Here is a 26,995-nt window from a genome sequence, read left to right as displayed (position 1 = left end):
TGTAGCTGAAGGGAAAAGTTGGTGGGGAAGAGATCTTCAGGAAGCTCACCTGATGGCTGTCAGTTCCAGGTTGTCAGTGTGGACCTTGCATTGCTGAACAGACCGTGTCTTCTGAACTATCTGTGATGAAGTGTGAGCACATCATCTGAAGAGGATGGCATTTGTGATGTATATTTGTTGGGTTGCCTTGAAATAAGGGGTAAACTTTCTTGGAGTTGGATCTCCCTAGTCTCTTATTGTGGGAAGTTATTACTAGTTGAGTAGAAGCAAGTAGGTGTTCTGTCATCTTGTGTCAAGTGAGGGAAGGATAGTTGATGATGATGATGAAATTTGGAACATATCCTGTCTCACAGAACCAAGTCTTGACATAAGGGAAACTCCTTGTTTTCTTTCTTCCCTCCTCTGTAGTGAATTTATGTAAATAATTTTGTAATACAACCTTTGCTTTATAGAGCTGCATTGGACCGAGCTACTGTGCTGTTGAGTATGAAAAAAGGTGGAAAGCGTATAGACAGTGTATGGGGATCTGGCGGTGGACAGCAATCTGTAAAACATCTTGTTAAAGAGGTAGCTAATTTTTACAATACCTGTCTTGTGGGGGTGGGTGGGTGTGTGTATCAACGCTCATGCAGATTGACTAGGAGGGAGGAAAGAGATGCATTACCCCTGCACCTAAATTGTATTCTGCTGTTCTGAAATGTGTATTTATCATGAATTAAAGATGTTGACCGTTACATTGACTGAAAAGGATGTTTGTCCTCTGTAGGCTTGTGTAGTACTTCGTTTTGTACAATGAACACCCTAAAGATAATACCTGCAATTAAGAGTTTATGATCTTAAAAAAGATAAGAAGCCTGAGAAATCCAGAGGTGGGGATGATTGTATTTAATTAGTCTCCCTTTTGGCCTCATGGCTGAAAGGTAGCTTTTTCAGAGACTCCAATTAGGATAGGGAAGAAGCAGCAGCAAGCTTGGGATACATTCCAGATACTAGTAGAAAATTTAAAGGAAGGAGTCTGTGACTTTGAGGTTGCAAATCTGGCTTAGTTGGAGAATGATCATGCCACCATAAGTAACAAAAAATGGGAGAAGATTTGGAGAAAAGAGAATGAGTTTGATCTTAGCCATATTAAGCTTGATTGTCCCATGTGCATTTTATCAAGCATTATTTCTAATTATGGGCTGCATGTTAAACATGTGTATGCAGACGCTGCATCTTTTGAAATGGTGTCTAGATAAGTGTTCAGCTTCATACTATCTGTATAGTTAGACATAACTTCTCAATTTAAGATGTGTGTTTATTAAAACACTAGTTGCGGTTTGGGATACAAGTTTTTTTTAAAATGCATGTCACTAGCTTGTTGCTCAGCTGAGCAGTGGATTTATCAGATTAATTGTCAGATTGTAAATTATACCTAGTGTGTTTTTTTGTTGGTTTTTTAACAAACCAAATAGATTGATATGTTGCTGAAGGAGTACCTACTTTCTGGAGATGTATCAGAAGCTGAGCGTTGCCTTCAGGAACTAGAAGTGCCTCATTTTCACCATGAACTTGTATATGAAGTAAGACAGAAATCGGACTCCTTTTTATAACTTTTTTTAAATTGTGGATAAATGAGCAGACTCTAGGTTTAATTTCAGGGTGGATGTGCAAGTAATGTTAGTGGAATCTGAAGTTCAGCTCCCAACTATTAACGATATCAGATATATCTAAATTCTCTAAGTATAGTGCATGCTACTTGTGCTTGGGTAAACTGTTGGTGCCTTCAGGAAGGTGTAAAATTAAACTGTATTTATTACATGAACAGGACAGTTACTGGATATGTTGTACTAAAAGAGCCATTTCACAGTTGTCTGCTGTGGAATAATGGCGAGAAAAAACCCATGCTTGTTTTGTAGTTTTGTTAAACCGAGATCATCTTGTTGGTAGTGCTGTGAGCTATTTATTACAGCAGGTTTCAAGCAGATGGATTGCTCTTTTTAATAGGTCTTTTACCACTTCTGTTAAGTTATACAGTCAATCCTTCACCAGTGGAGGATTGCTCCCTGTGGTATACTGTCTAATCTATTTTAAATGCCCTGAAGAGAGGGAGGAGAGACTATTCCACCGTCTAATACTGCCTTCTGTCAGTACATTTTTGCTGATACTGAACCTAAATTTTTCCTTTTTTATAAATTTGCTTCTTTGTTCTCAAGAAGCTCTTTCTGTCGTGGTGTTTACACCCTTCAAATGTGTGTAAATTTTAATTCTCCGTTGTGGTGTCTGTTTGATGCAAACACATGAAATCAGAAAGTAGAGCCATCCACACTGCTGCTAACTGATGCCTGAGTATAGGGTCATGTGATTTAGAGTACCTCTAGAAATAGTCCAGAAAGCTTTTGTTTTTTCTCTCCTCTTCACTGGTGGTTTGTATTCCTATGGTAACATCTTCCTTGTTTTTATGCTTCCTATCCTTACTCAAATAATTTTTCCACCACATACTTTTTTGTTATATTGTAGTATACTAGCATTGTATGCACGTGATAAATATACATTTCTCCATGTGGAAATTTTACAACTCTGTTTGCAGCATTCACTTTTCATTTCTTGTAAGATGTACTTTTGCACGGTTTTTTAGTTAAACACTTCGTCTTGCTTTATTTTAGGCAATTGTGATGGTTTTAGAATCAACTGGAGAAACAACCTTTAAAATGATGCTTGATTTGTTGAAATCCCTCTGGACGTCTACTGTCATTACTCTGGACCAAATGAAAAGAGTAAGTGTATTTTTCCAAAATAGAATTGGAATAGTACACAAAAAATTGTGTGTTTTCAAATGTCATTCCTGTTTTACACCTTTCCTTAAACTGTAGATGGTGATCCATTGTTATCAATGGTACTGCTATGGTTCTGTTTGCCCTCCGGTGACTTGTACAAATAGGCTTTAGCGGATGTTACACATTTATTGGTTTATTTTGGAATCAAGGCGGTAAAAATGCATTTTAACAGTGTTGTCTTGTGGCGCTTCAGAGTTGAGAATAATTTAAAATATGTTCTAATAACAAGGAAACTTTGAGGTGTCTTACTGAATTATGTGCTTTAATTACTAAAAATTTAAATCTTTCATAATGTTGCAATATAAAATAGGGATGTTTTTATGGAGTTTGACCAGCCATACTTACTGAAGTACCTTATTTGGATTTACTTGATTTTTTAAAAAAAATTACTTAGAGTATAAAAACAAAATCATTTAGCTATATCTGAATTAAATTGTGGTTCTGCCATAAGTCCTGAACAAGTGACAGCATATAGCTGTGTTGTCCCATACACTGGAAACCACTCTGTGACACATTCACAATTTGTGATGAACATCTGATGAAGTGAGCTGTAGCTCACGAAAGCTCATGCTCAAATAAATTGGTTAGTCTCTAAGGTGCCACAAGTACTCCTTTTCTATTCACAATTTAGTTTCCATCTCCGCCATACCGTCTGCGCCGCTTCCCTTGCTCTGGGGGAAGTGATTTGTGTCAGGCATGGATTTTTCAGCTGTCCGAGCTGGTGTGTTAGGGAGATGGCCCATTCTTTGCTTAATGATCAGAGGAATAGTAAAAACTCCAGAAACTGCTCCCTCTCTGATGTCACTACCCATGTGACTGTAATATACAGGCAAGTTAGGCTGGTGACAGTCAGGTCCTCTGATTTTTGGGACTCTTAAAATTCAGTTCATCTACCTAGGTAAGTAGATACATCTAGGTAATACTGTATTCTATAGTGTGGTGTTAACTTGCACCTGAGATGGTATAGATTCCTTGAAATTATTTTTAATACTTTTTAAAGATAAATAAATTACTTGGATTATTATCCCTTCAGAGTATAAAAGGGGTAATCTTTCTTGTAGCAAAATGTGACTTCATTACACTAAGTCCGATATTGCAGGGTTATGAACGAGTTTACCGTGAAATCCCAGATATTAACCTGGATGTGCCACATTCATACTCTATGCTTGAGCGGTTTGTAGAGGAATGCTTTCAGGCTGGAATCATTTCCAAACCACTGAGAGACCTCTGTCCTTCAAGGTACTTTTTCATTTAATTATAAACAGAGCTGTTATATTAAGTTTGCTTGACATTTTCCCATTCTAAGATCCTGTCTTCAGTTGCTTAGAACTTTGCCAAACTTTAAGCATTTAGACTGAAACTTTCCATGCTCGGTACCTGCCTGAGGCTGACTTCTTTTGGAAAATATTGGCCAAAAGGGTAGAGCAGTTGCTGAGAATGAACCTAGGAAATAATACATTGTTTGGTCACTGTTTAAAAAATCGTGCCACCTTTTTCTTTGGAAAGCTCTAGAGCTCCCATGCTTTGGACCAGGAATTTGAAATTTGGCAGGAGGTGGCCGTTGTCAGGGATGTGTCTTTTGCCATCCCTATGAAAATTTGCCCAAATTTGGTCAATTTATAAGCCTTTGAAAACTCAGTTAACACATGCTCTTATACGTCTTAGTTTTTAACCGCTACATTCCCCAAAGATTCCATCTGCACTTGGCATATGCCGCTCCAGGACTTTCCCTGTAATTGCAGTTCCAGCCTGCTGCTGGCCATGCCTGAACTGAGAGCAGGGAGACAGTCTCATCTGTGTTCTCAAGGAGACCCCCTTTTTGGTAGCATGAAGTTGCCTGATTTGAATGCAGATGGGACAGCAGCGTTAGAAGGAGAACTGGAAATAGCTGTGTGAAGAGATTTGGACAAGGAATTGGGGGTGGGGAATGATGACACTGAGATTGGGTGATGAATTGGGGAGGGAGGTTAGGGATGAGTAATATGGGGGAGGGGCAGCAACTGGAGGCCAGGGTTACAGGGAGAGACAGATTGGATGAGAAGCTGGGAGTTGGAGGAACTGGAACTGGCTGGGCAAGGAGATTAAGACTGGGAGTCCGGAGGGGTAAGTGTAGGACCTGCTGGGCAAGAGGACTGGGTTGTGAAGCTGTGGGGAAGAGACAGGACTGGGATAGGGAGAGGTTGGAGGAGATGGATAGAAGGGTCAAACATGGGAGGTGGGGGAAGGGAGTGGGAAACAGAGGTAGAAGAGCCTCTGCCCACTTGATCAGACTCCCTTCCAGAAACTGGAATGGAAACTGAGAATTCCTGAGTCTCGCCCTTTCTGTGCTGTCAGAAAGTATTCGTGAAACCCAGTGACAAAGTGTCCAATAGCTTTGTTATGCAGATAACAATCTACTAGTGCTATCAGTTACTCTGTTACCTCAAGGGGCCAAGCTCTGTGGTGCATCTAAAGGTTTCACCCTGCTGATTAACCATAAAGGTGTTATGATGCCACATGATGGAATTTGTTTAAGTGTTCTTTTTTAAAACCTAGGAATTTACACACAACTACATTAAAAGAACATTATTAAGGATGTGAAGTCAAGCACACAAAAGTTAAGAAATGCCAGGAAATGTGCAACCTTAATTTGGCCCCTTGAACATATGCATTATGATGCAGTCTTTATTACATGGTCTTGTTTACTATTTTTTCCACAGGACCCCTGCCTCAGTTAGTGCACAAGATAGATAATGCTCATGTAATGAGCAACTATTCAATATTTTGTTTTATGCTCATTGTTCAGTAGGTGGCCCCATGTCTTATTTCCTGCACTCTGGGGCATTGAGCTCTTAACACTGTACTCATTTTTCACTTTTTTAAAAGTGAGTTTTGCAAATTGCTACCTATTCACAAGTCATTGTTACTGTGGGTTAAGTTATATACTATATTTTTAAAGGTCCTTTTTTATTTGATCTGCAAAAAATTAGGTTTCTTATACAGAAATTATCTTCCTGCTGGCAAAGTGAGCTTGTAAAATTGTAATGAGTTTATTCTCATCCCAGAGAGAGCCAACATAAACGAGGGACTTAAAAATTGTCCCTTGTTCTGTTCTTTGAGGAGTTAAATCCATTAGGTTTTATACTGACATATTCCCTGGTATAGTTTTTTTAAATCATCATTTAAAATTAAAGCTCCATTATACTTCAGTTCTAGTGACTATATGTAGAAGCACTATCAAAATAACTTTTTGTAACCTTTAATTAAACCTCTCTCCTCCCCCGATTTAATGTTTGCAAAACACTTTGAGCTTTGTAATTGGAAGGTCCTATAAAATGTGCAAAGGAATATAACTTTCTGTCCTAGAGATTATTCCTCCCACTTGGGTTTGAGGCCCAATGACAGGGCAGCATAGGGAAGGATGCTTTGCATGACTTTGTACTTCTCCTGCTCTTTGGCTAAATAGAGGTGCAGTATCTTGGCTGTCAAACTAGCACCTTTCTCAGGTTCTAACACTACATAGAATTCTAAGAAAGGGAGAATTCCTGCCTGCTAAGAAACTTGAGTGTCAAGTTTTGAAAAGCCTAGTATAAATACACAAATGGTGTTCTGTGTAGAATATTCAGATTAGCAAGAATTTGACAGGTAATATTGCTGATCACCAGCCACCTCCATGTTACTCCCAGGACCTGTGAAGTGGTGCAGGGATCACTCTAAACTATGGTAAATAAAGAAGGACTATTGACAATGTAAAATTATAATCTTGTATTTTGTTTTTCCTTACAGGGGAAGGAAGCGCTTTGTAAGTGAAGGAGATGGCGGTCGTCTTAAACTAGAGAGCTACTGAGTACAGGAACCAACTCTTGCAGCCTTAGATGTTTAAAGGGAAAAAATATATTCTTTATCTAAATTGTAAGAGTTGCTTAGCACAGTTCATATTTTTTTAAAAGCACTTGTTTTGGGTACAAATCATTCTGAAATAGTTTTGTAAATTTATATTCAGGAAGGAAATTTCTTTCTCTGGGCATATAGTAGAACAGAACAAGTAACCACATTTCAGTGGTGGTGCCTTCAAATAACTTACCCTTTTGTAAGTGCCATATGTTTGACCTAATCATTCCATGTTCTGCATTGATGTCTGACTGCCACTCCTTTCCTTCAAGGACAGTGTTTTTGTAGTAAAATCACTGGTTTAAACAAAGCTTTATTATAGAGGGGTCAAGTTAAGCTGCTGTAACCTCATTTTGGCTGCTGCTGTCGAAATGCTGTGCTTCAGGAGGAAAAATGGTTATTTCTTTAAAGAATCTAAAAAATGGATTGGTCATAAGATGTATTCATCTTTTCCAGGGGAACACACTGATTGGTCTTAAAGACCAGTGCAGTAAAAGGTGGCTGGAACATCTATTTCTCTACAAAACTGGAAAAAATGAACAGTTCTGATAGAATGCATTACAAAATAAATTTTTGTAAAGCTATCCTTTTCCTTTGTTTTTATATAAGCAGTTTTGGAAAGCTCTTAAGTCCTCTGCAGATAATCTTTGAACCAGGTGCCAATAAAATACATATCTAAAAAGTACCCTTTCGCATAGCACTTTGTAGAGGATTAATGAATAACTAAACTGAAAGGGACATTTTACCCCAGAATTCCCTGAAAATGGGTACATCAGTTAGCCATTTGACCAAATGACCCAGCATCTTAGTCCCGAATTGTTCAGAACAAGGTTAGAGTATGAAGCATGATTACATTACTGTAGCTGCTTATTAGTCTGTCATCTTCCCCCTATTAAATTAATACTAAGAACTTTGACAAATTAGAAGTAAAACTAAAATAAAATTAGAAATTGTGGTTTTAGGGCAAGAGTTCTAAAAGGTGCCTCCTGCTCAAGGGGGGCAAAACAACATCTGCACAACACATTCTCAGAAAAACTGCTGTGGATAGAGCTTGAATTCAGTTCAACAGTTGCAGCATGTCTGCTTGTGCCACCCAGTTACTATGGCAGACTGCCTACAAACACTCTGGTTTGCAACAGAGCAGCAGTCTTACTACACATGCACATTTCACTCTTTGGTCCAGCAATTTGAATCAACCCATTGTGTAGGAGCAAATTTTACCCACTAAAAGGGGGCAATGACTTAGCTAAAATAAATCCTGAAAGGGTGAGATCAGTTGGAGGGTGAGATCCCCAGTCACCCCCCAAAGCTGGATCATCCACCTCATTCAATACTCATTGGGCACAGTAAATTTCAAGACAATTCCCGTAAGCATGTGGATTGTAAAGCACTTATGTAATGCTTTAAACAGTAAACAATGCTTAACCTCTAGCAGAGCTGCTGCTCTAATATAATACCTAGACCAGAACAGCCAGGCAAGATTTGTAACATTTCAGAAATGTTAACTATACATCTCCAGCCTCAAGTAATGAACTAAAGTAAATAGTTTACAGAGGAAAAAAAAAAGTAAGTTGAGGGGGACAAACTCTTCATGGGGCTTATTTTTTTTAAGCCAGCACAATTATGAAGCTTTTTAAAAAAGAAATCAAGCTACGAAGCTGAAAGCCCCAGCTACAGAGAAGGTAATAAGCATACTAACAAAAGACTCCTTAAGCAAAATCTACAGACTTTTATAATATGTACAATATAAGAAGACATGAGCTAAGAAAGTTTAGTATGGACTTCTACTATTCCTGAACACCTTTTTAATAACTGTACAGCAAACATCACTAGATTTATACACAAACTAAAGTACAGTATTTAGGTGAAATATTTCTTAAAGGGGGTGAGCCATCATGCACACTATTGTTCACTTTGTTGCTGCTGCTCCTTCTGTGCCACTTCTTGCTGGCGAATTGTCTCCTGTGCTGCTCGCTGCATTTTCTCTAGCTTTTCTAGGGTAACAGATTTTAAAGGCAATAGTTTTGGCTTACATAACACCATGGTAGCCACATCCTCCACTGACAACTGCCCTGAAGTGTAGAAGGAAAAATAAGAATATGTTAATTTCATATAATTGGCATGAATTTTACAACAAAGTATAAATCTCAAATAGCACCAAATGTTCGTGAAAAACCTAGTGTATAAATACAAGAATTTTGGACAAGATAGCATTAGTTTTCAGAAAGAATATACTGTTCTTTGGGGAAAAAGGTTTGCAAAAGCACAAGTCATTAACCTCAACTGATAAAGAAACTGGCTTGCTTTTCAGAAGTAGATCTTTTGTCTGATTTTGAACCACAGGAAAAAAAATTATTTTTTCAGGAACTGAAGTCACATAGCTGAGAGTTGGGATCTTTATTAAGATCTGTGCAAAAAAGACATTTAGACTAGCTCCTAAAAATCAAGTTAATGACTAGGATTCTCAGCTTTCCAACAGTAGCCAAGCAGAGTGCTTATGTAATATGCCTTATTTCCTCATTTGACAGCTTTCTTGCCTTTCAGTTCTTACATTTTTACCAGCACAGCTGCTAGAACTCAGTGCTTTAAACCATATGAAAGCAGCCCTACAATCCCAACTTTCAAACTATATTGCTAGAACTAAGGATTTGAATGAAGCTGTCAAACCCATTTTATGATTAAGATGGGGGTGGGTTATGGGGAAGGTAAGTAAAATGGTAATCATAATATGAACTTCCTTTCTATGGTTTTCTGTCAGGGCTTACCCGTTAGTGTTTATAAACTACTGTATGCGCTTTCAAATACCTTGACCAGTAAGGGGAAGAGTAATCAAAGTAAAAACAGGATTCCTGCTTTTATTGAGAATATGCCTACACACACTTAATTGGTCTTGCCTAGATCAGGAGGGTTCAGGAGTAGCTGGCGTTTGGTTTGCTGGATGGCAGTGGTTCTCAAACTTTTGTATGGGTGACCCCTTTCACGCACCAAGCCTCTGAGAGCAACCCCCCTTGAAAATTAAAAACACTTAAAATATTTCACACTATTATAAATGCTGGAGGCGAAGTGGGGTTTTTTTGGGAGGCTGACCGTTTACAATCTCTCCCCCCCCCATATAGTAACCTTGTGCCCCGAGGGGGTCACGAACCCCTGCCTAAGCGACGTCCCTACCCCCGCCTAGATAAATCTCATTCACATACAACACCATACCTGTGCACGGTGCTGAAGAGAAAACCAAGGCAAGGCCTCTACTCCGAAGATCTTACCACGGGAGGGGGTGTCCGTCCCCCCCCCCCCCCCCCGCCCGCCCGCCCCCCGAGAGGAAGGTCGGGTAGCTGTGCGGGCAGGCACGCCGCTGCTCACCTCATCGAGCTCGCGTGGGCAACCCTGGGCCAGCGGCCCCAGGCACGCGCCCCCTTACCCCGCGCCGCTGTGGTCAGGGGCAGGCAGCCTCGCTTTCCTCCAGCTGGCCGGCGGCGTGACGCCCCCCGGGTGGGGGTGGGGAGGGGGGGGGAGGGCGGCGCGCTGCCCGGGCACGACCGCTCGTTGTGGGCGGGGAGCGCCGGGGCACAGAAGCGGGTGATGGGGGAGGCGGCCCGAGAGCGGCTGGGCGGGCCCGGCGGTTACCTTGCTTGGGCAGCACCTCCCGGAAGACGGACTTGCCCTCAGGCATGGCGGCGGCGTCGGGCGGCTGCCTGCGCGGCGCTGAGGCGGGCCCGCCCCCGCGTTGCTGGGGCCTGAGCGGGCCGCCTTCAACCTGCCCGGACCCGTCCGGCAGCGCGTCAGGACGGGACGCCTCCCGCGTAGGCAGCGTCCTGTCGTCACCTCGTAATTCACGCTCCCGCCGCCGTCTCCTCACCCCAGGTGCACGGCGCTGAAACGCATGCGCACTGCACATCCACCGTCTTGCTGGCGGTATCCACGCAAGCGCAGTGGCCCCGAAAGAACGAGAGCGCCCACCGTGCGCGGCTCTGTCATCGTTGCATAATGAGAAGCCTGGTCTCTTGGGGGGGGGGCACCGCATGCTGGGAATTGTAGGCCAGTGGTGGCCCACTGCATGCTGGGAATTGTAGTCCGGCGGGTAGCCCGCTGCATGCTGGGCACTGTGGTGCCTTGGTGGTTCTATGGCATATGGGGAAGCCCCGTGCTGCCCTGGCGCCTGTTGTATGCAGGGGGCACGGTCTGTGGGGTTGCTGGTGGAGGTGAGAGGCAAGCCCAGCATGCCGCACCTCCATAATTAATGCCGCCTCAGTCTGCCCTGCTTTATTGCAAATGAAGCCTTGCCCCCAGGCTGCTGGCATGTGGCCCTCACTTGGGCGTGTTGAGCAGCCTGGTTCGGCAGGAGCACGCCCATAGCTGTGGAATCTGACCTGCGCTGGTTTTGAGTCTCCCTCCCTGGCTTCCACCTACTCCGGACTCTGGAAGGGTTTTTCTCGTTTGAGAACAGAAAAGCCACCCACCCACCTCAGCCCTTGACGGATCCCACCAGGAGCCGGCCGTGCACCCCCCATGACCCTTGGGTCTGTTGTAGTTTTGGCAGGCTGAAAACCCAGCATGGAGAGTGGGACCAGGTATTGGCCCTGCCTCCCGCTGTGTGATGCATATGGCAGTTAAAGATTTTGATGCAGAGCTGTGTGCGTTTGCATTTTACAGAGAATGTTGGTCCCAAGTGAAAACAAACTCAGCATATTAAATCTTTTAATCAGGAACCAACCAGGCACCACAACATCTGGCCAGATGGGTTAAAAACTGGCCAGATGGCAACCTTTCCCATTCGACATGTTTCTAGGATGTTCTGGAAAAACACTCGGGGACTGGAGGAGATGGAAAGCCCTTTGCCTTTAGATCTCTAGTTTCAGCCCAGCCTAGGTTGGAGGCTATAAGAAGTTATCACTTGGCAGCTTGCTTAATGACATCTACATGAAAGGAGGTGGTAAGCCCCTGCCCAATTTCTAAGGGACAGGGCTGTACAGTACAGAAGCTACCTACCGTGGTTATCCTGAATTGTCCCCTCGTTGTCAGCCTGAGAAACTAAATGAGCCAGAGAACTTGAACTTGACAGCCCAGCTGGTTTCTCCCTGTCAGCACTGACGGTCTTTGGTAGGGCAATGTAGAGAAGTCTATATTACCACTGCCCAATCCTGAGATGTGCTCAGCTTCTGCAACTCCTACTGACAACAACATGAGGTGAGGGTATTCAAGTATCTTGCAAGAGCAGGATTTCCTTCTCCAGGGCCATTAAACCAGCCCCTTTCACTGACATCAAGTTCACTCTATACTTGTTTGAAAATATCAACAGATAGTGCCCAGCAGTGGGGGTTTCCCCAGGATTTCAAATTCTGATCAAAGTTTTAATCTGATGTCCTAGAGCTTGTAGTAAGAGTGGTGGCACTGTTTAAAATGCAGTCGAAGGCTGGGGTACGTCTAAATGCTAAAAGCACAAGTGCGGCAAAACCAGATTTGCCAGTATTCCTCTCACCACTCGGATACATGCAGGGCCTGTCTGCCGCCTGAATCACCTGGATCGAATGGTCTTCAGCTGTCGCTAAGACTGACCCGATCACAACACGTCCGCCATGCTTCTCGCACGCGTACCTTTCTTCTCCACGTTCGTCCGAAACGTTTAACAATGTCATCTTCCCATCTTCTTGGAGGCTGACCGGGTTGCCTTTTCTGTTCTGTCTGTGTTTTGGAGAATTCTTTACCATTTATTAGCAACTTTCATTGAAGAGCACTTAGAAGTATATGTGCTAACACACAAGTCAGTAGATGCAATTTCAGCTTCCTGGCTCTGCATGTATATGGTATTCAGGTACTAATTAAATTCCAAGATGTACTGTAATTTTAGATTTTGCTAATGATATTGTTTGTATGGCCTGTCCACCCTGTCCTTAACTTCAGTAATTTGAAGAGGGAAAAGCTCACGTGTAGGAACAGTTAACATTTGTAAACCTGCTAACCACAATCTCAGCTGGTATTAGTGATCCTTATAGATGTAGTAAGAAACAGCAGATTCTGCTGACATTTTTCATGGTGATGTATATTAGCTATGGACAAAGGCTTGTGGAAATTATAAACAATGGCACTGTTCAGTGATCAAAAGAGAATGAGGAAAATAATTTTTTCTATAATAAGTTTTCTTTCTGGTTTTGATTTCACTTGGTCATGTTTCCCTCTGCTGACTTGGATGCTGTGCAGTTGGCCCATGGGATAATCCTTCGCTGCTATATCTAATGCATTTTTGGGGTTACAGTGAAACCTGTACTAAGAATCCAACTTTCAGTAAGCAACACCCAGTTAGAATTAACTAGAATATCTTTGTAATCAGATCCTTATACTATGTAAATATTAAATTGTAAAGTATAGCTCAGTTTTTCCAAGATGTCAATTATGAATGAAAATTCTGCCGTGCTGGAGCAATGAATATTTCTGTGCTAGCGAAAAAGAGCCTTAAAGTGACAGGAAATTTAATTAGATACAAGGCAGCATTAACTTGAATTCCTTGGCTAGGTCTTTCTAGCTGCTTGTTCATTGCAGATGGTTGTTTGGAGTCCAGCATTATCTAAGTATTGGTATTTTCAGCAACTAAACCTCATCTCAGTCATGTAGGGAGTTACTTTCCAAAATGACAGGTTTCAGAGTAGCAGCCGTGTTAGTCTGTATTCGCAAAAAGAAAAGGAGTACTTGTGGCACCTTAGAGACTAACCAATTTATTTGAGCATAAGCTTTCGTGACCTACTGGTCACTTCATCGGATGCATCCGATGAAGTGAGCTGTAGCTCACGAAAGCTTATGCTCAAATAAATTGGTTAGTCTCTAAGGTGCCACAAGTACTCCTTTTCTTTTTACTTTCCAAAATGGTTTTCTTGCCAGTGTTTTTCCTCGATGATATGAAACAATGGTCACCTCGATTTGTTACATGAGAGCATTTTACTGATTGAGATCTGGGATCTCGCAATGTGCTAAATCCATTTTCTCAGCTAGCCAAATGCCAACTTGGCATTCTTCTAAAAATGCTGATCCTTAGGGTTGTGGTAATGTATGGGTGGTTACTGGTGATTATTTTCAGAAGTTGCCAGTAGATTTATTTTTAAAACATCTTGTGACACTTGGAGAAAGATGGTATTAAACGATTAGGAATTGGAAGGGTAGAAAGTGAGCAAGAGGTACAGGTACAAACTAATATATTGATTGTTTGCACCTTCTGTCTGAAGATTTCAAAGTGCTTAACAAATGTTGGGTTTCAGAGTAGCAGCCGTGTTAGTCTGTATTCGCAAATAGAAAAGGAGAACTTGTGGCACCTTAGAGACTAACCAATTTATTTGAGCATAAGCTTCCGATGAAGTGAGCTGTAGCTTACGAAAGCTTATGCGCAAATAAATTTGTTAGTCTCTAAGGTGCCACAAGTCCTCCTTTTCTTTTAACAAATGTTAGTAGATTTAGTTTTGAACTTGGCAAGTATTATTTACCACATTTCACAGATGAGGAAAATGAGGCTTGGAGAACCTAATCCTGCTCATGCTGAAAGCAGCGATTAAATGACAGAAGTTGTGACATGTCAAATTATACATCAAGGACCCAACTCATTGGTTCTGCTAAGAAAAGGTGGCTTTATGATCCCTGCTTCTGGGGCTGGGTGAAGGCTTCTTTGACTTATGCTCAGTTGCACAAGTGGCCAATTAAGCTGCCAGAAATAGCCGGAGAGCAGAGGTACTTTGCTCACATCTTCTATTCCCTGCGAATGCCCCTTGTGCTGGGAATAGAATAAGCAGAGCCACTATGCTGTCTCTATTCCACCTTGGGATTACCCTTATGAAAGTGTAAGATGGCTGGTTAAATTGGAACAAAGTATCTGGAATGGAGGCCAGGATCTGGCCCCAGGTTTGTGGCAGATGCAGGAACAGAACTCCAGTATCCTGACACCAAGTCCTGTGCTCTAACCACATGTTTCTCAAAGGACATGAGACAGACCTTAACATAAAACCTAGTATTGTTCCTTAAAGTATCCAAGCATGAGGATAATATATTCTGGATGCAGAAGTGTTATGTCACAAATGAGTTATTCTTGTACTTTGCAGAAAGCCTCACAACCACAAAACCAGCAATAGCGTTATAAATGATAAGCTTGTTTTCCGCCTCTTCCCAGAGATAGTCTCAGCACACAAGACAGCACATAGACATGCATTGCTGGAATCCAGTGAGTTTCATAACATTGCAGCCATTTGCTGAAAGCCCCACAATACTGCAAATACAAAACGAACATTTATTTTAAGTCTTGAATGAAAAATATCTGCCTTCACCAAGGATAGGTCACATGTACCATAGGTGAAGGCTGGGCTCAGCAGTAGCAATGTTGCCAGTTCCAAGTGTTCAAAAATCACGGGGCAGGCCCCCAAAATCATGTAATAGTTGTTGGGTTCTTTCTATTTCTCTTCTGTTTTCTGAGCCGTTAGAGTTCATGCTTTCCAGCTTTTTCCTGCAACCAGAAGGGCGAGAAACATCACTGTATTTTAAAATGAAAGCTGAGGTTCTTGCATGATCACATAACCTGGGGTTTCAAAAAAAATGTTAAAGAGCCAATATCGCATGTATTGGCAATGCTCCGGGTGACCATCTGTCTTGGGTTTTAAGGGATATCTTTTGCTTGGTTGATAGTGTCCATCCCAGATTCAGTAAGGAGCTACTAATACAATCTGGTCAGATTTAAAAATGTCTGTTTCCCAAATGTCTATCTTTGGTTTTTATATAACTCTGACCTTTTAAGCACTGATGATAACCGTGTGAAGATGCATGACTCTGTGCCATTTATAAAACGTTGTGTGTGTCATCCCTCACAAGTAAGCTTTGGTCCCGTGTTTTTCATACATTTATTTGTCCTTTATTTCCTTGAAACATGGGCAGGCACTCTAGGGTACAGACCATCCTCACCCAGGAACAAAGCAAGAGATTTACTCATACAGGTATACAGGGTGAGACCACAAGGTAACTCTGAGGGCAGAAAGTCCAGTTTGGCTCTCAGAAAGAATACAATATGCTATAACAGCTGGAAGGTGATCAGACAGAGTGTGGTGGCTGCCTCTGTGAATGAGTTGGTAGGGGCATGGGTTTATTTCTCATTGATTTGATCATTATATTTGAGGTTTTTGATGGTTGCAACCTATGGACATGGAGGCCAGAATAAAAGCCTGGAGGAAAACCCCATGCTTGGTAGAAGGGCTTGTCTTTTGTTGCTGAATGAGGTGATCCGCTTCACAGCGAGAGAAACTGTTCCTTCCTTCGTTCGTTGTGAGCTACACTCATGCTAAACGTCTGAAAACATACGGTACAGGTGACCCAGAAGTAGCTTTCTGACTGGCTGCGCCTTCTATTCCATCTCAGTCGCTATTGTCCAGTAAATGCTGAGATCTCACTGCCTGCCTTATTGTTATATAGAATTCCATTCTGTGCTGTCACGCCAGATGCTCCAGACAGGAGTTTCTATGCAATCAGTGCATCACTTGTGTGGTTAAAATCATTTAAACTTTGGCCTGGGGCCTTACAGAGCTAGAAAAGTGCTAGAATTTCCCATAAATGCACTGTCACTTTATTGTTTATTATTCCACTTCTCCCCCAGCTGCTTAGTGTCTCTCTTGGAATATTTCTTTAATTGGTTGGGAAAAGTCTGAGACTCATCCTTTACTTACTGGGTAAAAATTAAGTGATGAGTCAGGGGACCCTATACAAAAGTACAACTTTCATACACAAAAGTCAATCATTGACATAACAGAGTAATGTCAATACCTAAACATGTCCTAGAAATTAAATGAATAGTTTAACATACAGACCATAAAACTCCCAATGCAGTCAAATAAGAAAGTTGTATTGTCCTGTGAAATATACCTCCAGATAAGCTGGAGAGGTTGAAGAGACCTATCAAATTATCCAGTCCATCTTCCTGGTGGTGCAGGATCATTCCTAAGGAATATTGCCTAGTGCTCAGTCTAGTCTGGTTTTAGAATTTCCTGGCGATGGGAGTTTGAACACATCCCTTTAGGAGACTATTGCACAGCTCGATAGATCTCCCTTTTCGGGCTGTTTTCCCAGATATTCAGCATAAACATCCCCTTTTTATTATTCCCCTCCCAAGTACCTCTCCCGCCAAAAGTCTTATTTTTAGGGCAAATTTCTATTGTCATGTTCTCTCTGAAGAGAAACTTAAGTGAGGTCTGTTTTGGGGCTATACGTGCAAGTGTTTTTCCTGTTAGCTTCTCCCATGCTGACTGTGATAGATATAGCAACCTCACGTAATATCTCTGGGGACCATATTGTGTTCAGTATATGAATAGTCTATGTATCACTGTGGGTCTGAGCTTGTATGCAACTCCTCCACACTTCCCCCAGGAACTAAGAACAGTAGGGAGTGATTAAGGTGATTCACTCAGTTTGTAAACACCTCCAGAGAAATACCATCCCTTGGGAGGCTTGCATATACTGGTTCAAACTGGGTTTTCCAGAGACCAACAGACAAAGAAATGGCTTTTGCATAAAAAGCTGTATTTAAAGTGACTCGGGGTTATTAGAGGGCTTTCCCTTCACCCTCTTCTCAGGTTCTTGTCATGTAGACAGAAAGCAGAAGACCAGAAGTCCAAAGTGCAAACAACGCAATGTTTATTGGGGTTAATTTCCAAGCAAGCATATTCAAAGCCCTTCACACCAGTCGGGCTTATCTCTATATGCCAAGAGAGTCAGTTTCCCAGGGTTCCGTTCCCAGCTCTGACGCAGCAGAGCCTTGCCTGTGTCCCTGTTCCCTGTTCACTGTTCCCATCCCCCCGCTTAACAAAAATGATTCCAGTTTCCCCTCCCACACACACTTCCTGCTTGACCCCAGTTTATATAGTAATATTCTCAACTATACCTTAACCAATCATTTTACTGAAATTTAACTAACCAATCTTAACATATTGTAACATACTTCTCTAACCAATTATGTCCCGCTACCCTAATTAACTTACACCTAGAAAAATTAATTATACAGCAGACAGAAACAATTAGAGAACCAGACAGATTAACAATAGAGAAGTGGGGCCATAAAGATAAAACAGTACCAAAATGACGGTTTCACAACCGCAACCACTGATAAGTGATTTCTTGCCAGACAGGATGCTATCAAACTAAGTTTTCTTTAACCATCTTAAGATCTGTTTCTTTATCTGGTGGTGATGGGCACTACCAGGACAGGACCGTCTTCCTAACAGCCCAATACCACTTTATTTCAATGTAACTGGTTTGGGATGTGAGGATGTGACCATATGCTTCCCAGCTTATGGCTGCCCCTTCTGCTTAGCCAAAGGCCTTAGCCTAAGAACAAGGCCTCAGACTATTTTAGTCAGAAAAGGCCATACACAGGCAGACTTGTGATTTTGATTCTTTGTTTTATACCTCTGTAACTAGCTAAATGATAAAAATACACCTAAGTTCTTAAAGTATAGGCCTTTACAGGCAGGCTTGAATATCTATATTCTAACAGGGGTCTTCTTTCTGCTCCAGCAAATGGACAGGATGTTCTGTCCAGGACAGTCCACTCCCAACCCTTGCGGAAGGGTTGGAAAGACTTAGCCTGCTAGGGCCCTATAAGACCGATGGGAGAGTCCTGGTATGTTTAGTGTAGGTTTAAATCTGTGTAGTGTTTTATGTATTTTCTCTTGAATGCTTTTACCTGAAGAATAAGTGTGCTTGCTTAGAGAGCGTTGCATGGGCATTCGTAACTGCTGGTGCTACACCGTTCAGAGCCCTTGGAGGGAAAGCAAAGTACCGCCACTGGCTTTAGGCAGACTGGCTTCAGGGAGGGTGTCACCATACTGCGCTGCTCACCGCTGAGTGGTGCCTCCTTCTGGTGATTAGCTCTGTCCAGTTCAGTGCCTCCTTTCTGGGCTTCTGACATGCAGTTCTTCTCCCTCTCATGGAGCCACAGTATGGCTACTTTGTGACTCAACCCTCAAGGCAGCTCACACTGTAATTTTCCCTTCTGGGGCAGTCTTTCAAAGTCCTACTGCACCAGCAGCATCAGGCAGTCCTCATGCCTGCTGCCCTGAACATGTCACTCCAGCTGGCTTCCTATTCGCTGCCCTTAGCGATGCCATGCAGAAGTGGATGGTAGGGGTACCCAGGTTCACCCTCTACTCCTGGTTCTAATCCAGGGCCCTACAATGAGCAGTTAAGGTATGTGGCTATTACCTTACTGCTCTCTTCCCTGGACTACTTCCTATCATGCTTCCCCACGCTTTTCATTCTCTAGTCTTTGTAATCAGACCCCTCTTAGGCCTGCTTGGTAAACTCTTTCTCAGGGAGTAATTTCCACCACTTCCTTACTTTTTCCTTACCTCAGGGAGCCACTCTGCTAGCTTCCTCCCTGTAGCCTCCCCTATATTTTTGCCAACCTCCAGACTTTATGTTCTCTCACACGTAAGCCTCCTTCTTATCAGTGCACTCCACACAGCCTAAATCTCCCCTGTTTGCAGCTTAATTGGCTGATTGGGCTCACCTGGCCTAATTCAATTCTCTCAGAACTGGTTGGGGAGTGCACCCTATCACAGGGGGGATATCACAGTGTAACACTGGGAACTGTGAAGCCTTAAAACCCCAGTCAGAAAGGAGTGGGAAAATGGTCCCTGCTGAGACAGGTGATGGCTAAAGACCTGAGACCTGACTGGGCATTCCTGGACTGGACCATGGAGGTGCAGTTACCCTGAAATGGTGACACGGCCAAACACACTTAGTTCCTGATCTGTACATATACCACAGCTCAGATGGTGGAGCTTCCGAAAGTGGTGATTTCTAGTCCTGGCACTGATACTGTTTCCATCTGTGGCCTTGAGTAAGTAATTTAACTCTCTCCATTCTGACTGCAGAGAAGTTGCTCTGAACCCCTCCTGCACCTGTTTGAAGATTGGAGGACCAGTAAGATCAGTATGATGTCCTGCTTTGTGGGAGTATGAGGGCCACACCCTACTTACTCCTGTATATGGCAGGGGGCAGAATTGAATCCTTTATTAATCTGGTTTATGAAGAGGAACATATGCTACTTTTATACCAGCACTGCCAAGTGTCATGCTATACCAGCATGCGTGGGGCTAATAAATCTTCAAAGACAAAAAACACCGCCTAGCAGAAGCAAATCTGAGCCACATCAGAAGAATTCAGGAATTAGTCCATAGTTTTGGCCCTGTCAGACATAAGGGATGAGCAAAATGGGCACTGTAGTAACAGATGCTGAATACTCCTTGTGCATGAAAAAAACAAAATAGAAAATGCACATGCAATGTCAGAGAGGACTGTGGCACATTGCATTGTAGTGTAGAAATGAAAGAGCTATAAAGCAAGAGTGTTGACGTAATGCACCTTGGCGCATGCAAGTACTGCAGTCCAGACCACTTTCTTTAGGATCCCAACCATCATTAAGCATGACTTGCAGTATAATTTAGCAGAGGAGTTACATAATCTTTGATATACGTGCAATACTGTGTTTTGTATTATGCATTTGAAAGAGAGAAGGAGGCACATTGAACAAACAAGATTCTCTTAAGACAATAGAAATGGACATCAGTGCCTAATTTGTATAGTGAAAGTGGACTGATGCCAGCAGTTGCACAGGACAGAAAAGCAGCTGCACCATTCCTTTCACACCCACCCCAGCACGTACGTCACACATTCTGGCTCCCACAACTTCTGATTTTCAACACTTTTGTTCCTGCACTTTTCCTTTTGACAGGTGATAGCCCTTCTCTGTGTCCCTGCATTCCTGGCCATCGCTGCACCTTGCAGGCACGTACAGTTTGGCACTTGGGAACATTTAGCCCAGAAATTTGCTGGCTTCTCTCCCATGCATTCAGATGCTGAGCAGAATTTCCTGTGTCTCACGCATCATTTTCCAGTGTCATCCAGATTCAAGATGGCAGCTTATTCTTTTAATTAATTATTTTCTCTATGTTATAATAGATATGTATAAAATATAGAGGTGTTTTTAGAGTGATTTACTCTTTTTTTGTAACAAGAGTAGTGAATAGATTATCTCTTATGTTGCAGTCTCCCTTTCAGGGAATAACATAATTCTTTTGTAAATAATGCACTAACTGTACTGAGCATTTCATGCATTGGTCTAAACAAATTAGATGTATAGGGCAATAATTTGTACAGTAATTGGCCCTCCTATTCATACAATTCATCTGGTGGCAAGACACAACTAAACTGAAAGATCAGGTCTAGCTTTGAACAGCTTGAAGCAAATTCTCCATTTCTAATACTACATCAAGCATAATTATCTAGTCTTGTTTCAGGTATTTAGAACTCTAAAGTCCTGAAAAAGATCAAATCAGCAGCTGTGTCCTCCTAAGTTTTTGTGGCTCCATTATACACCCTCAGTCCACTTTTGATTTAGAGGAAAGGAAAATTGCAAATTCAATAGGCTATCAAGCAAGTTAAACTTCTATCATGCAAGTTGAGAGTCAGCCAGTTCAAACAGTTTATATTTCCAAGTCAGCCTTACCAAACATGTAAATGAGCAAGCGATTACTTCGTCTCACCAACAGTACATCTTTTGCTGAAAATACTTTAGACAGGTTTATATGTTACTGAGGAAAATAGAATCATAAAGGAACATAAACTCTGGCAAGTCACGTGTAAAAGTATAATTAGCCAGGCCAAAAAAGAATTTGAAGAGCAGCTAGCAAAAGACACAAAAAGTAACAGCATTTTTTAAAGGACATCAGAAGCAGGAAGCCTGCCAAATAATCCGTGGGACCACTGGACATCAACGTGCTAAAAGAGCACTCAAGGAAGACAAGGCCATTGCAGAGAAGCTAAATGAATTATTTGCATCAGTCTTCACTGCAGAGGATGTGAGGGAGAGTCACACACCTGAGCCTTTCACTTTAGGTGACAAATCTGAGGAACTGTCCCAGATTGAGGTGTCAGTAGAGGAGGTTTTGGAACAAATCACTAAATTAAACAGTAATATGTCACCAGGACCAGATGGTATTCACCCAAGAGTTCTGAAGGAACTCAAATATGAAATTACAGATCTACTAACTCTGTTATGTAACCTATTGCTTAAATCAACCTCTGTATTTGTCATAAATATAAAGGGAAGGGTAAACCCCTTTGAAATCCCTCCTGGCCAGGGGAAAGCTCCTCTCACCTGTAAAGGGTTAAGAAGCTAAAGGTAACCTCGCTGGCACCTGACCAAAATGACCAATGAGGAGACAAGATACTTTCAAAAGCTGGGAGGAGGGAGAGAAACAAAGGGTCTGTGTGTCTGTCTATATGCTGGTCTTTGCCAGGGATAGACCAGGAATGGAGTCTTAGAACTTTTAGTAAGTAATCTAGCTAAGTATGTGTTAGATTATGATTTCTTTAAATGGCTGAGAAAAGAATTGTGCTGAATAGAATAACTATTTCTGTCTGTGTATCTTTTTTGTAACTTAAGGTTTTGCCTAGAGGGGTTCTCTATGTTTTTGAATCTAATTACCCTGTAAGATATCTACCATCCTGATTTTACAGGGGGGATTTCTTTATTTCTATTTACTTCTATTTTTTTATTAAAAGTCTTCTTGTAAAACACTGAATGCTTTTTCATTGTTCTCAGATCCAAGGGTTTGGGTCTGTGGTCACCTATGCAAATTGGTGAGGCTTTTTATCCAACATTTCCCAGGAAAGGGGGGGTGCAAGTGTTGGGAGGATTGTTCATTGTTCTTAAGATCCAAGGGTCTGGGTCTGTAGTCACCTAGGCAAATTGGTGAGGCTTTTTACCAAACCTTGTCCAGGAAGTGGGGTGCAAGGTTTTGGGAAGTATTTTGGGGGGAAGGACGCGTCCAAACAGCTCTTCCCCAGTAACCAGTATTAGTTTGGTGGTGGTAGCGGCCAGTCCAAGGATAACGGGTGTAATATTTTGTACCTTGGGGAAGTTTTGACCTAAGCTGGTAAAGATAAGCTTAGGAGGTTTTTCATGCAGGTCCCCACATCTGTACCCTAGAGTTCAGAGTGGGGGAGGAACCTTGACATGGTGGCAGCGGTGGGATTAACCTGAAATCATTTTGAGATCCAGTTGAGATTTTTTGAACTAGAAATACAGATTTTAAAAAGGAATTTTTAGGAAGTCCAGAAAGCAGCTTTGAAACTGAAAGCAGCTTGGTTTCTCTCTGCTTTGTGGCCAAGCAGAGACAAAAGGGGATTATCTTGTGAATTGCAGGTTTTCTTTGCCTGGAGGCAGGGTACTTAACTCCTGCAGGGAAATTCACAGTCTTCCAACCCAGAGGTTTTTTTTTTTCTTTTCTTCCTAAAAGTAAATAGGGGGTGTGTGCTCTACCCATTTGCCTGGAGACAAAAGTGGCAGGGTTTTTTTTAGGATTTTGATTTTTTTTTGTTTTACAAGGAGCACAGGTTTGAAAATAATTTTTTTTTTCTTTGGGCTGGGTAAGCAGGTTTCCAAGTAGTTGGAGGTTTTTTGCTTTAATTTGGGCCCAGAGCAGAGACAAGGGAATTGTCTTTTTCTGTAGGCTGACAATCACTATCAGAGAATAGGTATTCTATTCCAGCACAGCAAAATTTTACAGCCAAGTTTTGTTTGTTTATTTCTAAACCTCGGGTGTAAAGTTAGTTAAAAACAGAGAGGTTAGAATGGCCAAATCCTCGGCTCGACTACAGCTGGAATTAGCCAAATTTCAGGCTGAGGAAAAACAAAGGGAACATGAAAGACAGATAGAACTCAAGCGGCTGGAGAAGGAGGTACAGGAGGCTGCCCACAAGAGGGAAATGGAGGCAAGGAAGCATGTGGAGGAGATGGAGAGGATAAAGGCCCAGCAGAATATACCAACAAACCCTAGCAATCCTTCTCCAGGTACCACTTCCCATCCCAGAAAGTTCCCCACCTACAAGGCAGGTGATGATACTGAGGCCTTCTTAGAAAACTTCGAAAGGGCCTGCCTTGGGTACAACATCTCTACTGACCAATACATGGTAGAGCTGAGGCCGCAGCTCAGTGGACCCTTAGCTGAGGTGGCAGCTGAAATGCCTAAAGAACATATGAACAAGTATGAACTGTTTAAATCCAAGGCGAGAGTCAGAATGGGGATAACACCCGAGCAGTCTCGTCAGAGGTTCCGAGCCCTAAGGTGGAAACCAGACATGTCATTTACCCGACATGCCTACCACATTGTGAAACATTGGGATGCCTGGATATCAGGAGCAAGTGTTGAATCTCCAGTAAATTTGCCCTTCCTAATGCAAATGGAACAATTCTTAGAGGGTGTTCCTGAGGAAATAGAAAGATACATCCTAGATGGGAAACCCAAAACTGTAATCGAGGCAGGAGAGATTGGAGCCAGATGGGTGGAGGTGGCAGAGAAGAAGAAAACTGGTCGCAGTTGGAGCGGAGACCAGAAGGGACCACCCCAGACCACACCCTATTACCGGGGGCCGCCCAAAGCCCCACCTACCTCCCAAAGAACCCTCCAGACCCCTTATCGTCCCACCACCCCGTTCTCCAGCAACCCACCTCGCCCCGGTGACCCGTCAACTGGACGATGTTTTAAATGTAACAAGCTGGGGCATGTAAAGGCCAACTGCCCCAAGAACCCCAACAGATTACAGTTCATTGCACCGGAATCACACCAGAGGTCCACAGGCCCAGATACCTCCCAGATACCCTTGGAGCGGAGGGAAACTGTGAGTGTGGGCGGGAAGAAGGTCACCGCGTGGAGGGACACCGGAGCACAAGTGTCAGCTATCCATGCTTCCTTAGTGGACCCCAATTTAATCAACCCAGAGATCCAAGTGACGATTCAACCCTTCAAGTCCAACTCTTTCAATTTGCCTACAGCCAAGTTGCCTGTCCAGTACAAGGGCTGGTCAGGAATGTGGACTTTTGCAGTCTATGATGATTATCCCATCCCCATGCTGTTGGGGGAAGACTTGGCCAATCACGTGAAGCAGGCCAAGAGGGTGGGAATGGTCACCCGCAGCCAGGCTAAACAAGCCGTGAGGCCTAGCTCTGTTCCGGAAACTTCTATCAGGACCCGGTCAGAGGTGATGGACCTGGACCCCAGGCCAATGTCTGCAACAGCAGTAGTGGATCCAGTCCCAGAGACCCAGACGGAACCAGTCCCAGAACCGGAACCAGCCGAACAACCAACACCAGACCCCGTGTCAGCACTGAATCCAGTACTTGCAACCTCAACACCAGAGGGCCCCACCGAACCTGAACTGGCAGCAGCCGATAACCCTACACAAGAGGCTCAGCCGGAGCCAGAATCCCAACATAGTGCACCAGCGGAGAGCGGTTCACAGTCAACAGAAACAGCTCCATCCCCTATATCGCTTCCAGAGGGACCAAGCCTAGGTCCACAATCCCATGAGGAACTGATGTCTCCAGCATCAAGGGAACAGTTCCAGACCGAACAGGAAGCAGATGAAAGCCTCCAGAGAGCTTGGACGGCGGCACGGAGCAACCCACCGCCTCTCAGCTCTTCTAATCGATCCAGGTTTGTTGTAGAAAGAGGACTTTTATACAAGGAAACTCTTTCTGGTGGACACCAGGAAGACTGGCATCCTCAGAGACAGTTGGTAGTTCCAACTAAATACCGGGCCAAGCTCTTGAGCTTAGCCCATGATCACCCTAGTGGCCATGCTGGGGTGAACAGGACCAAAGACCGTTTGGGGGGATCATTCCACTGGGAGGGAATGGGCAAGGATGTTTCTACCTATGTCCAGTCTTGTGAGGTGTGCCAAAGAGTGGGAAAACCCCAAGACCAGGTCAAAGCCCCTCTCCAGCCACTCCCCATCATTGAAGTTCCATTTCAGCGAGTAGCTGTGGATATTCTGGGTCCTTTTCCGAAAAAGACACCCAGAGGAAAGCAGTACATACTGACTTTCATGGATTTTGCCACCCGATGGCCGGAAGCAGTAGCTCTAAGCAACACCAGGGCTAAAAGTGTGTGTCAGGCACTAGCAGACATTTTTGCCAGGGTAGGTTGGTCCTCCGACATCCTCACAGATGCAGGGACTAATTTCCTGGCAGGAACTATGAAAAACCTTTGGGAAGCTCATGGGGTAAATCACTTGGTTGCCACTCCTTACCATCATCAAACAAATGGCATGGTGGAGAAGTTTAATGGAACTTTGGGGGCCATGATACGTAAATTCGTAAATGAGCACTCCAATGATTGGGACCTAGTATTGCAGCAGTTGCTCTTTGCCTACAGAGCTGTACCACATCCCAGTTTAGGGTTTTCCCCATTTGAACTTGTATATGGCCGTGAGGTTAAGGGGCCATTGCAGTTGGTGAAGCAGCAATGGGAGGGATTTACACCTTCTCCAGGAACTAACATTCTGGACTTTGTAACCAACCTACAAAACACCCTCCGAACCTCTTTAGCCCTTGCTAGAGAAAACTTACAGGATGCTCAAAAAGAGCAAAAAGCCTGGTATGATAAACATGCCAGAGAGCGTTCCTTCAAAGTAGGAGACCAGGTCATGGTCTTAAAGGCGCTCCAGGCCCATAAAATGGAAGCATCGTGGGAAGGGCCATTCGTGGTCCAGGAGCGCCTGGGAGCTGTTAATTATCTCATAGCATTCCCCACCTCCAACCGAAAGCCTAAGATGTATCATATTAATTCTCTAAAGCCCTTTTATTCCAGAGAATTAAAGGTTTGTCAGTTTACAGCCCAGGGAGGAGACGACGCTGAGTGGCCTGAAGGTGTCTATTACGAAGGGAAATGTGCTGGTGGTGTGGAAGAGGTGAACCTCTCCATGACCCTTGGGCGTATGCAGCGACAGCAGATCCAGGAGCTGTGCACTAGCTACGCGCCAACGTTCTCAGCCACCCCAGGACTGACTGAACGGGCATACCACTCCATTGACACAGGTAATGCTCACCCAATTAGGGTCCACCGGGTGTCTCCTCAAGCTAAAACTGCTATAGAACGGGAGATCCAGGATATGTTACAGATGGGTGTAATCCGCCCCTCTGAAAGTGCATGGGCATCTCCAGTGGTTCTAGTTCCCAAACCAGATGGGGAAATACGTTTTTGCGTGGACTACCGTAAGCTAAATGCTGTAACTCGCCCAGACAACTATCCAATGCCACGCACTGATGAACTATTAGAGAAACTGGGACGGGCCCAGTTCATCTCTACCTTGGACTTAACCAAGGGGTACTGGCAGGTACCGCTAGATGAATCTGCCAAGGAAAGGTCAGCCTTCATCACACATCTCGGGCTGTATGAATTTAATGTACTCCCTTTTGGGCTGCGAAATGCACCCGCCACTTTCCAAAGACTTGT

At 43.3% G+C, this 26,995-nt stretch overlaps 2 protein-coding genes across 5 annotated transcripts in view; one reads left to right on the top strand and one right to left on the bottom strand.

Annotated features, from left to right (window-relative positions):
• The window catches only part of PDCD4 (programmed cell death 4), a 32,779-nt gene extending 25,509 nt beyond the window's left edge, over positions 1-7,270 (top strand). For 3 of the 4 annotated variants that reach the window (XM_073354393.1, XM_073354392.1, XM_073354394.1), the window contains 5 exons: positions 453-567; positions 1,455-1,562; positions 2,646-2,756; positions 3,916-4,055; positions 6,582-7,270. In XM_073354393.1, coding sequence (XP_073210494.1) covers positions 453-567; positions 1,455-1,562; positions 2,646-2,756; positions 3,916-4,055; positions 6,582-6,642 — 535 coding nt within the window. In that variant the 3' untranslated portion in view covers positions 6,643-7,270. The remainder of the gene's footprint in view (positions 1-452; positions 568-1,454; positions 1,563-2,645; positions 2,757-3,915; positions 4,056-6,581) is intronic. The other variant, XM_073354395.1, reaches the window with a different exon arrangement.
• Positions 7,271-8,400: 1,130 nt separating this feature from the next.
• BBIP1 (BBSome interacting protein 1) lies at positions 8,401-10,565 on the bottom strand. Its single transcript, XM_073354403.1, has 2 exons — positions 10,311-10,565; positions 8,401-8,758 (listed from the first exon to the last, which is right to left on the bottom strand). The coding sequence occupies exons 1-2, from the start codon at positions 10,354-10,356 to the stop codon at positions 8,589-8,591; spliced, it is 216 nt and encodes a 71-aa protein (XP_073210504.1). The 5' UTR covers positions 10,357-10,565; the 3' UTR covers positions 8,401-8,588.
• Positions 10,566-26,995: the final 16,430 nt, after the last annotated feature.

The sequence above is a fragment of the Lepidochelys kempii genome, chromosome 7, assembly GCF_965140265.1.
Source record: "Lepidochelys kempii isolate rLepKem1 chromosome 7, rLepKem1.hap2, whole genome shotgun sequence".
NCBI classification, from domain to species: Eukaryota; Metazoa; Chordata; order Testudines; family Cheloniidae; genus Lepidochelys; species Lepidochelys kempii.
This window is presented reverse-complemented; position numbering and strand designations above follow the sequence as displayed.

What these genes read in the sequence shown, in the direction of transcription:
- BBIP1 (XM_073354403.1), bottom strand. Translation starts at nt 10,356, where the DNA reads ATGCCTGAGGGCAAGTCCGTCTTCCGGGAGGTGCTGCCCAAGCAAG. An exon ending in GGAGGTGCTGCCCAAGCAAG is followed by an intron (nt 8,759 to 10,310) that starts GTAACCGCCGGG and finishes TCTACACTTCAG; the next exon opens with GGCAGTTGTCAGTGGAGGAT.